This window comes from Haliaeetus leucocephalus, unplaced genomic scaffold, assembly GCF_000737465.1.
Source record: "Haliaeetus leucocephalus isolate CR32 unplaced genomic scaffold, Haliaeetus_leucocephalus-4.0 Scaffold0, whole genome shotgun sequence".
Lineage (NCBI taxonomy): Eukaryota > Metazoa > Chordata > Aves > Accipitriformes > Accipitridae > Haliaeetus > Haliaeetus leucocephalus.
This window is the reverse complement of record NW_010972436.1, coordinates 9,869,623-9,882,576: the sequence shown is the minus strand read 5'-3', so window position 1 is coordinate 9,882,576 and position 12,954 is coordinate 9,869,623. Positions and strand designations below refer to the sequence as shown.

Genomic DNA, 12,954 nt, shown 5'->3' with positions numbered 1-12,954 from the left:
AATAAAAAAGCAACTTTTCAATCAAGAGCATTAATTACAAATGTACACATTATTATAATTAAAATCTGTCAGGAAAACTGTATGCGTGACATGTAAAATCATCCTATGGATACGTTATTCATATCATTAGTACTTTTTATGTTACTAGCAAAAAGAAATACTTTGAACTTCAAGCAGTAATGAAGACTCTTGCTTATGAACAAGCAAATAATCAAATACTGTCTTTGAGAATCAATTGTTTTGATTAAATGTACAAATAAATCCTTCAATAAAATGAAACCATCTAACCTTCAAACAGCAGCACTCAAATATTTTCCAAGAAGGGCATGAATGAATGCAACTGGGAAACACAGTGGGATTTGAAAGGCAAAATGAAAAATTAATGGCACACCTACAGAAACTAATTTATACCTCTGCCCAGTGTACAACAAGGGCACATCAAGTCATTAAAAACCACATGGGTAGAAGGCCTGTCTTCCAATCATGTGAAAAAGCTATAACCTCAACTGTACTTACCAGTTTACTCATCTCTTCCATGTTAACTAAGCTCAATAGCATATAAAATTTTAACCAATTAAAATCTATTTATTTATAAACTAGACACAAAAACGAGACTTGTACAAAGGCTTACTAGAATGCTACATCATTAAGAGACCTTTTTTGTTTCATTGGTTTTGTGTTTGGGTTTTTGTTTTGTTTTGTTTGTTTTTTAAAAGGAGGCTTTACAGAAATAAGACCCTGGGATTCTTCCACCTCCCCCACAAACCTAACTGAAAGCAGAGCTATCATTTTGACACAAATCCCTTTTACCTCAAGTTTGTTCCTCCATCCTTTCCATCTACCTCTGTCTCCATAGCACTTAACCTGTATGTGCTCTACATAGACAATGGAAGCAATATCTTACCCAAGAATCTGTTTTCCTTAAGAACATTAACCTATATATCAGGAGTCACAATTTCAATCTCATATTGACCAGCAGAAAGAATTACTTGATTAGAAAACAAACCCAGTATACCCATATAGTAATCTATTTTCTTCACCTGAGTATTCCAAAGAAAGCCAGACGCTCATAATATGGCAAATAATGGATCTGAGAGGAAAGTAACTACTTTCAAGATCATCTATAATTTCAAAAACAGTAATAATAAAGAATCAGCCACTATTCACAAACATTGACATTTTAACTTTCTAAATAAACCTCAATGGTCTTTGCTATTTAAGTGATGAAACAAACACCTACAGTAGCAGAATTACTGCTGTGTAAAAATGCTTGCAAGATTCTCAACATCTTATACAAGGCCTATAAGGACATCACCTCAGCAATGAACTTTGCAGCTTGTAACAAAGCATATACCACGTAAACTTGAAATCTTTTTCAAGTCAAACCTAAACATTTTGGTTTCATCTAAATATTTTTATTTATTCTTTCCATTGCATACAGACTAGAAAATTTCACGTTTTTCACATTCAACACCATTACTATTGTCTCAGGCAGCTAAACTGAAGTAGTGCTACACTCAGTTCAATGAAGAGGTCAATGTGCCTCAGTTGCCTGGAGACTGATGGTTGCTACAGCAGCACCAGATAAGCCAAGCTAAATAAGCTTCAGCTTGAAGGCAGAAAACATTTATTGCTAGACCGAAACATTGATGCAGTTGTCTCAGCATGCAGCACTGAGCAAAATCATGCAACTGCCTTTCAGACTACCAGTATATTGCATAAGTCCATATGAAGACAATCTTACTGAAGCAAGAGGAAAATACAAAAAGTAAAGATTTTAATTGGGCTAAATACTAGATTACTTGCAACTATGATTCCTTTGTTCTTCTAGTTGAGTCACATGTTAGAAGGAATTTTCCCCCTGGCTGTAAATTCTTCCTCCTTGCTACTCTCCTCCACCCCCACCCCAAAAATCCTCAGTTACATGGAATGAGAAGAAAATTAGATTTTTACCCATTTTGCCTAGAAGTAACAAGGAATTAAAACAGCTTTTAAGTGACAAAAAAAGAAAACTTAGATGGAAAAACCTTTACTAGCATGGTTCTTTTCTATTTTTAATTTTGCAAGACTCTTAAATTTAAATGGCTGTGACAGAAATACCATTTAGTGGTTTTGGAAGGAAAGTCACTATTTTACACTGACATCTTACACCACCATACCGAACCCCTCTCTGTCTACAACATACTGAGGGATGCATTTAGCACACTTTCTAAATCTACCATTGCTGGCAACTTCCTGTGGCAATGAGTCCCAAGGATGAGCAACATATTCTATTAAGAGTGATTTCTTTTTGTTCTGGATGTGCTGACTTTTCCTTTTATATATCTTTTTCTTAAGTTGTGAGATAAGGAGATCAGAGTAATTTCAGCATCCAAACAGTCTGTGATCCATTTTGATATTTTACCTTTGACCCTGTGAGTGGGAACCTCTTTTGAGAGATCTTATCATCAAGAGGTGTTTTGATAGTCACAGAAAATGTTAATTGGTTTTAATGTATCCACCATTTCTATTGATTAGAGAACTCTAGTACTGCAGTAAAGATATGATTTCCTTTTCCTGGAAGCATGCTGCTTAAACCATGCAGTATCATGATCTCCAGATGTTTTACCACTCTCTTTTTAATTACCACTCATATTAAACGTAATAAAAATCACCTTTAGAAAGACAAATGCAGAAAATACAACCAAACTGACCCAAAATTTGTAAAACCTGGTACTTTTATGTTGGATCTCAAAAAAGAAACAAACAAACAAACAACACACCACACACTGTATGGCAATGTATAAATTGTACTTTAAAAAATGAACTAATAGAAGTTACAAAACTTACTGTTTATCTGCACGAAAGATCACTTAACTCTAGATTACATCAAATGAATTAGTATTGGCAAAAGGAAAAGACTGGTATGACCTGATGTCATGATCACCAGAGAAAGCATATTTTGGAGAAATTTAGCAATACATTAACATGTTGTCATAAGCACTGTCTATGCTTTGTATAAATGACTGATTTCTAAGGGGTGACAGGTTTTACCACAAGGCACCCACGCATTATAGCTTTGCAGATAAGCAGCAGAAATCTATACTATCTGCACTCTGGACTTCATAAGAGCTGTTCTGCCATTTAACATCTCAACTATTTCTATATTAAGAAACAGACTTCAGGAAGTGGCCTGAAAAAACATACAACAGAGCATAAGGGCCTTCCGAAGTTATGGAAATCACCTCTGATTACATGTCTAATGTAATTTACCATAATTAGGATAAGTTTGTTTGCACTGCAAGAAAGGATTATTGCTTAAGTAAGTTTGTTGAGATCATTTCAAAGTCTCTAGTTTTAAGTCTTAAGATGTTCTGATCCAAAGGTGTCTGCAAGAGTATTACACTAAGTTCTTAACTTCAGCCATTACACATAGTTGTGATGTGTACCTTTGGGAGAGAAGCAGGAAGCTCACTTAAGCAGTGAACCATCTACTGCAGGTTACTTGAAGTCTGAGATTGTCACATCCGTCACATCCCAATGTCCCAGAACTGAGGGCAATTTGTCTTTTTTCATGTATTCATTCTACTCCCCAAAGAAAAGTTCATTAAACACTGACAGTTAATATACCTGCCAGAGACGATGGCCAGAAATCCCCTTAAATGGACTTACACTTTCACCTGCCCAGCTCTATCAAACTTCAGATGCTTAACCTGAAACTCCTCCCTTCCTCACGTTTACTTTGAGATGAACATTTAATTTAAAAAGAAAAAAGCAGGAAACGTTATGTTTCTCTGAGCAAGACTGGGAAACAGAAGTGGATGGAGGAGGATCTTCCTTGGCCATACTGAATTTGAGAATAGACATCCATAATTTTAGGCTACAACTGCAAACACAGCAGCAATATCAATCAGGTATGTGCATTTTACTGTCCTATGAAAATGCCCAAATCCCCCTTCTGAAGACTTGCAAAAAAACCCTCTCAACTTGAATTTTCAGCAAAGACTACTTGTTGAAGAAGCACCTTTAAATTCCCTCATAATTCCACCCCTGTTTTGGAAGGTATAAATAAGATTGCTCCTAAAACTGCTCCTAACTTCTCTGTTGTAAGGACAAGAACTCAGAGTAGAGTTCCTTTTTCCTGTATTTTCACTTACTTTCCCATGAGTGCCAGAATAGAAAAGAAAAAGGAGGAGAAAGTTCCCTTGATAGCATGCAAAACGATGAGCAGACTTAAACTATGAGGAAAAAAAAAAACCACTAAAACAGGAAACCAAAACCAGTGTAAACTAGTGATGTGGACGAAAGAGCAAGGGACTACAGAGATCCAAAATTAGGGACTAGGCTAATTTAGAAAGTGAGACAATAAAAACCACAGGACAGAAGTATCTGAAAGAACATGTGCCCTATGCTCAGAATCTGAAAAGATCTCATGATTCTTGAGCTTTCACATTCCTCTATTTTTAACAAATAATTCCAAATCTATTGGAAAAAAAACAAGCCTTATCTCCCTCTAAAAGCTGGATCAGACAAAGGAGGATAACCACCACTATATGAATGCTAAAGAAAACCCTGAATGTTTTTCTACTGCTCCTAAGGGGAGTAAAGCCAAATGAACTTCAGAAGGGATAATGGAAGTGATTAGAGCAAACTTATTTCACTTAGAATTGCAACCGAGTAGCAGCACCTACCTTCCCAATTATCACATCTCCACCATGGAGGCAGTAGTTCATTACACTATGTTGAAGTGGACTTATCATGCCATCACAAATAAATCCTGGACCAAAAAGACTAACGAACAGCAACTACTCAGTTTCCCTGTCTCTGTGCAAGCCATAAGGACTGCAGTTACAGATACTTCTTGTCCTTTTCCTTCTCTTTATTAGCTGCTTCTGTGGCAAAGGAAGCACAGTGCATAAAGTAAGAGACGGGAACTTAGCAAGAAAATAAAACAGAAGCTGCAGAGGAAGAAAAAACAGCTTAAAGAAAAAAGAAGAATCCACTAGCAAAAAACATTTTTCCCTCTCTCCTAAGAAAGAGAAAATAATCTTTTAGATTGTATTTGTAAAACAGGTTAGTGACAAGTATGTGCAATATTGCTTGAAATTGCCTCCCAGATGTGCTTATTACAGTCACCAAGAGCACAGATACCGTCGCATGGGAGAATTTAAAAAAAAAAATCATCTATAAAGTCACTATTTGATCATATTAAATTTCCAGAATAAAAATAAATCCTGAAGATTTCTGAATAAGTTGATCACTATCATGTGAAGACCATACATTACTGAATCATATGATACCAGCACCAAAGTCCTACAAATGTTTAAAATAAAAGGCTGTATGTCTTAAAAGAAACCACTACATGCTATTTCCACTCCCACTAAAAATACTACTGAAATAAGATGACAAGATACTTAAATGCATATTTTTTTAAAAGGAATACAGTCTGAGAGATGGCTTTAATAATAAATGACTGGAAGAAAACCCAATCAAAAACCTTTACTTCCATTTCTGCAGTCTGATCCTGTATTCGGAATGTAGAGACCTCAGAAACAGCCACAAAGCACCAGTAGGGTAATTTCACTCATTTAAGTAATCAAAAAGAATAGACAGCTTAACCAATTTCAATCTCAATCTCAACCAAAGTAGCAAACATTTCATTATAAAACACTAAATCTACTAAGTCAAAATAAAAAAGAAATAATAATTTTTGAATCTAACAACCACCATTTCCTGATGAGCGGAAAACAAATCCTGCTGTACAATACCAAAAGATACTGAGGCACTCAGATCACCCCTTTTTTTACAAACATATATTAATCACCAAGAATAACTTATCAGAAAGAGAAATACAGCAAACTGTTACAGAACAACATAACAGGCTGACAAAACATTTTTGTTATAATTATGAAACACAAGGAAATCTTCGAGATAAAAACTGAGCATAGGACCTCAGAGTGGTGCAACTTGTGACTTGGCTTAACAGGGAAAAATTAAGACAATATTCAAAATCCACATGCAAGAAAGTGATTTTTCTCAACAACAGAGCACACGTTAACATTCATGCAAAAGTTAAAAGCATGCTTCTGAGAGAAAAGACAGTAGTTTGGGATACAGTAATTTGGTGTTACATACAAAACAGGCAGTAGTGACAAACACATCAAGAGGATCAATTCATAGAAAACCAGGATAAAATATTTGTGTGGGCTGTACCTTCTCTCCTGTATTCCTTTTTTCCTATATTCTTGCAATTGTTAAATGCATTGTTATGCTAATAAAGCCTCGCTGAATTAAGCAGCATAACCTATCTGAAGCTATGCCCAAGACATATAAAAAAAGAGGAACAGGATTCAAAAAAATCTGCTTTTCCAGCAAGTGGTGTTTTTACTAGACCACTGATTCCCACCTAGTGAGGAACACCAGCATTTAAATTCAGTTACGGCACAGCATGGAACACAAGCTAATAATCTCTTCTGGATTTTTTAGATTGGAATAAAAATTATGAGTGGCAAGAGAGAGAAGAAAATGAGACACAAAAGAAAAGGTGATTGCAACAAGGCCCATATTGTGTTTTTGTCTTAAAAAACAAACAAACAAAAACCACAGTATGGGAACTATCATGCTAGACAATAGAATGAAAAAATAAAAATCCAGGATTTTCAAGTTGGGGTTTTTTTAGGCTTTAAAATCAGCATTGTTTAGTTGTTGAAGGAAAAAGTAGCACTTGGGGGTTTTAATCACTTAAGTTTTATATGGGCATAGCAGTTACTGAAAAATAACAAAAGGCACAGTAGTATTACCCAATTTTCTCATTTTAGGACAGTTGCTTTCAATTGCTTGCAAGTTTTCTTAATACTACAAACAAAATTTTCTGTATTACATGTCTACCATAACCTCCTAATCAAAACAGTTCAGCCAATTTTGAGACTAATTCTATGGACATTTTTTTCCCCCCAAGACCTTCTCTTTAGAATTTCTTAACACCCTTGCTTTAAAAAGAAGGATGCAAAAAATCCATCAAAAGCTGACAAATTTATAATGTCCCCAAAATCATAATTACAAATGCCCAATAAAGATCTAAGAAAACTTAACAGCTGAAATCTTAGAAGAGTGCACCTTAGCAGCACATCTTTAAGGCTATTCCAATTTTTAGTACTGTTTCAACTGCATGTCTGCCACCCTGACCAAATAGCTGAGCAAACGAGGTTTGGTCATACTTGCTCTCTTAACTAATAGTTTAAATAAAACCTATTTTTTTAACTATTACTTTTTATCTGCTATAGAGGCACAAGCTTACCTTAACTTATAACCATTGTATGTAAACCTAGGATCTTGGTTGATTTTCTTTTAATTAGAACACTACACACACACAAAAAAAAAATATAAGCGCAGTGTTACTTGAAGGCTTTAATGGTCAAGAGGTGGGTAAACACTGAGAATACATCCACAAGAGCCCAGTAAGCAGACACAGCACTCTGATGAAACTTGGCAGAACTGAGTAGGTAAACCCTAATGCTTGAAGTATAATCAGTCATTTATGATAACTGCATGAAAAAAAAAGGTTCTCTCGAATTGGAGAACAACTGCATGGTAAAATAGGCTCTCTCGACTGAGTCTCTTCAAACACTAGTAAGGACCTCATGAACTGAAACTGAAGAAGACTCCCAGAGTGCAGGAAAAACAAAGGCACATTACAGGTGGTTGTCACGATTTAGTGTGAATCAAAGACACATCCAGCAGGGAGACCCGCTTGGTACTTTCAAGACTTGAAAGTTGGGAAAAAGCATCTAATCTGCCTGGTACAATGACAGAAATAGCACCAATCCTAAACCTCAACCAGGACATGAAAGCACTTAATATTTTAAAATTCACAATAGACATCCATCTTCTTACTCCACCATGCTAGAAAGTACTCTGTGAATTCATTTCCCCCATGAATGAAGAAGAACCGTGTCCATGGACCTTAAAGCCAACTGACTGTTCACCTCTTGCCACTACAGCTTCTTTGTAGGAAGTTTGTCTCAAAACTGATAAATCAGCAGGGTAAAAAAAACCCAGAAAGGTGACAGCTAAAGCAATTTAGCCTCAACTGGAAATTTCCATTGCCTAGCTCTCGGATGTTACTGGATGCCAGACAGAAAGAAAAAGTGCCAGTCTAACTGCAAATGGTGAAGACAGGGAATACAGAAGGGAAGAAAAGATTGGGACAATAAATGTAGGTGCCTTGGTTGTACAGCATAACTTAGAGACATGTCATGCTACACAGCTTATCTTAGCATGATGTTTGTTTGAAATATCAATGCCTGTATAATGGTTCAGATGATGGAAGGACCAAGTTCAAATTTATGCATTGACACCATTGATAAGAAAAAAACCAAAGATTATGCCTTTACCAATTTCCAACTGGCAGACATGAGTCACCAAAGTGTAGTCCTAGAATCGCTGAAGTAGCACAGGACTTTGTTAATTCTCTGTGCAAACACAGGACTTCCCTTTTAAGGCTGTCAACCAAACTTCTCACCACTTCAACCTCCCCTTATAAGTTCAGAACCAAAAGACTCTTTAAATGGTAGTACCTGTGAATAAGATCCTGACAAGTCAATCTATGACCGCTTGAAAACAAGTTAGGTACGGAGGTAAGACACGCTACTCCTCTGAGGGGGGAAATACAAAAAAACCCCAACACATCTCCTAGAAAACAGCCAAAGGAAGGACAGGAATTTTAACCACTTAACCTATGGAGGGCTCTCCAGTTCAGCTAAACACTAAGAGAAAGTGCATCTCCTAGGGAATACTTCACCTTTTTGTGACAACGTGAGGGAAAAAAATACTACGGCATTTCTGCTTCTGTCTGCTAAATATGGCCTCTGTCCCATAGCTTTTTGAATCTGCTTATCCTCTGGCAGTTTTAACAAATAGAAGCAATGGTGCACAATTCTTACTTATTTAACTTCTCCATGTCAATCATGATTTTACAGACCTTTGTCTTAGCTGATCTCAGTGTCTCTTTTTTAGGCCAAGAGTCCTACACTATTTACTGTTTCCTTATAAAGATGCTGTTCCTTGCCACTGTTCACTACCATGGCTACCCTTTTACCTCTTTTGATATCTACTGTATGTGTTTTTAATGGAAACTGTCTTTTCCCTTTAACATTAATTTCATTTGCCCTCTTACCACCTTATCAACAGAGGTTCGTGAGGTCTTTCAGCAGTTTGCAACAGCTGATCTTCATAGTAGCTCACTGCATAACCTAGCATAATCAGCAAACTTGGCTTCTGTTCTTCCTCCTTTTCCTACATCATTTATGAATATGTTGAGCTGTACAAAAGGCCACAAGGCTGCTCATTCCCAGACTCTGATGGTAAACCTCTCCACTGTGAAAACTGAGCATGTACTTGTTTGGGGTTTTTTAAATCTTTTAATCTGCTACTATACTATGACACAACCTCTCCCCTTACATCCAGACTATTCAATTCAAGTGTCTTCAGTGAGTTATGGTGTGTAATACTCTTCGGGAATTAAAAAAAAAAAAAAAAGGAACTAACTCCAATTGGTTGTGATTTCCTTTCACAAAAGCTATATTGGCTCTTTGCCAAAGCATCATATTTTTAATTCATTTCTTTAACATAGTTTCTATCAATTTGTGCAACAGAGATGTCACCCAATTTGGGGTGAAACTGGCCAACAGGTTCCAAAGTCACAAGACAGAAGTCACACAGACAACATTGGCATAATGCAAGCCTTATTTCTTTAGGAAACCAGTCCAGAAGAAGAATTATGTAAAAATATGAACTACCACCTATAACAACAAAGTGTTATTTGATATTGAAATGTATTCTGTGTTGGCCTACACATAGTATTTCTGCTCTATATGTACTATATATACATGTGTGTGCATGTACACAAACATATAATTATGTATGTATTAAGCTTGACTTTTAATTCTTCAGGTTTATATCCACTATCTTAAATTACTGCACTTATATGCACACACAAAAAAGAGATATTTGATACATTCATTGTAAAACAGATTCTCATCAGAAAATGAAAAATACAAGAAACATGAAGTATAAAAAAATCATGTCCAGTACAGTATTCCTTCATACTTACACTCTAAACATGGTGGCTCTCTACAACTATAACTTCATACTCTCTTGCCTTAATAAATGCAATCTTGCCCAACTTAAATTCATACAAAATACTACCATAAAGATATTTTTCTGGTTCATTAGTTCGACTATGTCACCCTTCTGCACTCAAGTGCCTCCCTTATCCCTTCACCATCAAACATGAACTTCCTATCTGCATTTGTATGACCTTTCAAATACCAAACTATAGCATGTATGTCAACTTTCATTTGCTATCAAGATGTCAGCCTTGGCCACCTCTTTGCCAGGGCTAGCCTTACTTGTCCATTTGTCAAATCTCCCAAATAAACCCCTCTGTTCTTTAACTGATACCAGCATTTTTGCATGAAACATGCAAAACTTCATGTGTTTTCCTCTGTTAAATCCTTTCTTAAAACATGTTCTGATAACAGATGTTGGTTAGAGCACTGATAAACTGTAACCAGCATTTATGCTACTAGTCATAATAAAGTCATTATTATTATACACTTGCACAGACTATTTTTAAAAGTCTATGTGCTCTACAAAGATGGGACTATGTAATATTATAGGGAACTTCTAGCCACTATAATGTTTTCACAACAAATACAATTTTTATTCACCTATTTTCCAAACAAATTATTGTTTCTTTTAACATTGAAAATAAGCAGGTCAATAACAGGTTTGCTATCTTAAACCCTTGTGATAGTTTACCTGAGTTGCAGCAACAACAGTAGTTACAGAAGGCGCAGTTGAAGGTGATAGAGCTCCCACTTGCTGCAAGTGGCCTGAAGCCTGCTGAGGTAAATGAGAACTGGAAACGGGAGTGCTAGATCCTGAGCCAGATACTGCATTTGGAAATGATACTGCTACATCATTGCTGCTAAAAATACCTGAAAAAAATTACAAAAACGATTACATGCATCTCTCTCTCTCCCCCTCCGTTTTCTAGTAACCATGTAAATATGCAGTAGAAAATTAATCAAGACAAACAAGATCACTTAATACATAATGCAGAAAGCTCCTGTGTTGAAATTCTAACCATGCTGATTGATCAAAGTGCTCTCGTCATTTGACATTCTACAGTTCAGGGAACAGAGACTGATTCAGTTTTAAGTTTTTGTAAAACATGTGTGATAAATCAAATATTTATGTGCATTACAAAGTGCTTAAATATTAACAGTAGCAGAATTTTTGGCTAAAATGCCTGCCTTCAACTGAGTCTGCTATCAGAGTTTGTTCTTTCAATGAATTACAGTAAAAAGTAAGTAGATAAAGAATGAAGTATTGGGCTATATAACTAAACATACACAGTACAGATGAAAAAATACTTTTTAACTTTAAAGTAAAATGTTTCTAAATAACATACATTTGTCCAAAACTGTAATTTTGGCAACTAAGGATTGGTTGTGTATTTTCAGAAAAACACTGACAGCAACTCTGAGGACAAAGTACTCAGATTTGCTGGTGGAACTGGTGGTATTTCATTTATCACAAACTAAAACTCCATCCGTGATTTATGAATGCTTGACTAACATTTCTGCTAGAACAGCCAACAAGTAAATGACTAAACATGTTAACATTAGTCAGACTTGTATGTTAGCAATTTAAATAGGAAGAGTTCATACCCCTCTGTGAAGCCATTACTTCTGTTCATCTACATGCAGGGTAAAGTTCATTATATAGGTTGGGAAAAAACCCTACTGACCAGAAGCCCAGGACAAGAAGTAGTACCTGTCTATGAAACTGTTAGGCTCCACGTGCATTAGATAAGTGAGCTGTCAGCTGGCCAAGGAATATCAAGCATGGTAGCACTGAACTGCAGTTAGAGGAAGAGTGCCACAGGGAGTAAACAGAAGTAGAATGAACATGGTTAGATCAAAAAAAGCAACAGAACTGAAATGCCAGTTAGAAGGCAAAGGGTGGAGCTAGTTTGTCACTCATACAAATAATGATTTGAAGAAGGCAGTGACAATAAGAAGATACGCAATGTTAAAACACCACTCGCCACCCAGCAATCCCTCTGAGCACAGGCAGTCAAGGGAGACTAACATTATCCAAACCCACACACAATATGCAAACACTGATGCATCTTAAAATCCCTGTCTCTATTAACTGTCAAGAAAAATGGAAGAGAAAACCAGACAGACCCAGTAGAGAAAGAAGTATGGAAAAAACAGCTGAAGACACATTCCAACACCACTTTTTTCCTGCCTAGCCAAGGTTAGTGACTTCTTGTCATCTTCTCCCCAATCTCTTCATCATAGCACAATTCCATCCCTACTCTGCTTTTCTACTGACCTTTGTATCTTTTTCTATTTAGCACACCTCCCTGGGTCATCTTCCTCTCCTTTTTTTTTTTTTTTCTGTCACCATCCCAAAAATCTACAGTTATGGCATTACTAGCAGTTAAGATCCTTAAAGTGTTCACTTTGTTATGACCTTTCTCCCATTATATCTGCCTCATCTAACTAGACAGTAAATTCTATGGATCTTGCTCTAGATGTGTCCCTACACACCACCAAAATGAACACTATTAACAAACCTTGCTACTGAGTCTACTCTTAAATTACAAGCACAAAAACTGAAATATACCCCAGGTCCTCAAAAGATGTTTTTAAAATCTGCTTTCAATCAGAGATTTCAAATTAATAAAAAGGATGAGATTTTTGACCCTTTATATTTTGAATGCATTGAAACACTTAAACATACAAAAATTCTCGAAAAAGAGGAGATTCTCATGCAATTATCTGTCTCCAGGAACTGTGAATTTTAAGGGTAAAAATAATGAAATATCACAACAGTTATGATTAAATCATAAGAACTTGTAACCACAAATGCTTAACTCTCATAAAATGTCAATGATAA

At 36.0% G+C, this 12,954-nt stretch overlaps 1 protein-coding gene across 9 annotated transcripts in view; it reads right to left on the bottom strand.

Moving 5' to 3' along the window:
• Positions 1–12,954, bottom strand: part of MLLT10 (myeloid/lymphoid or mixed-lineage leukemia (trithorax homolog, Drosophila); translocated to, 10) — a 136,954-nt gene that overhangs the window by 30,837 nt on the left and 93,163 nt on the right. For all 9 annotated transcript variants that reach the window (XR_775181.1, XR_775157.1, XR_775159.1 and 6 more), the window contains one exon: positions 10,801–10,979. Coding sequence is in view for 6 of the 9 variants with exons in the window: in XM_010579967.1 (XP_010578269.1) it covers positions 10,801–10,979 (179 nt within the window). In the remaining 3 variants the exon portion in view is untranslated. The remainder of the gene's footprint in view (positions 1–10,800; positions 10,980–12,954) is intronic.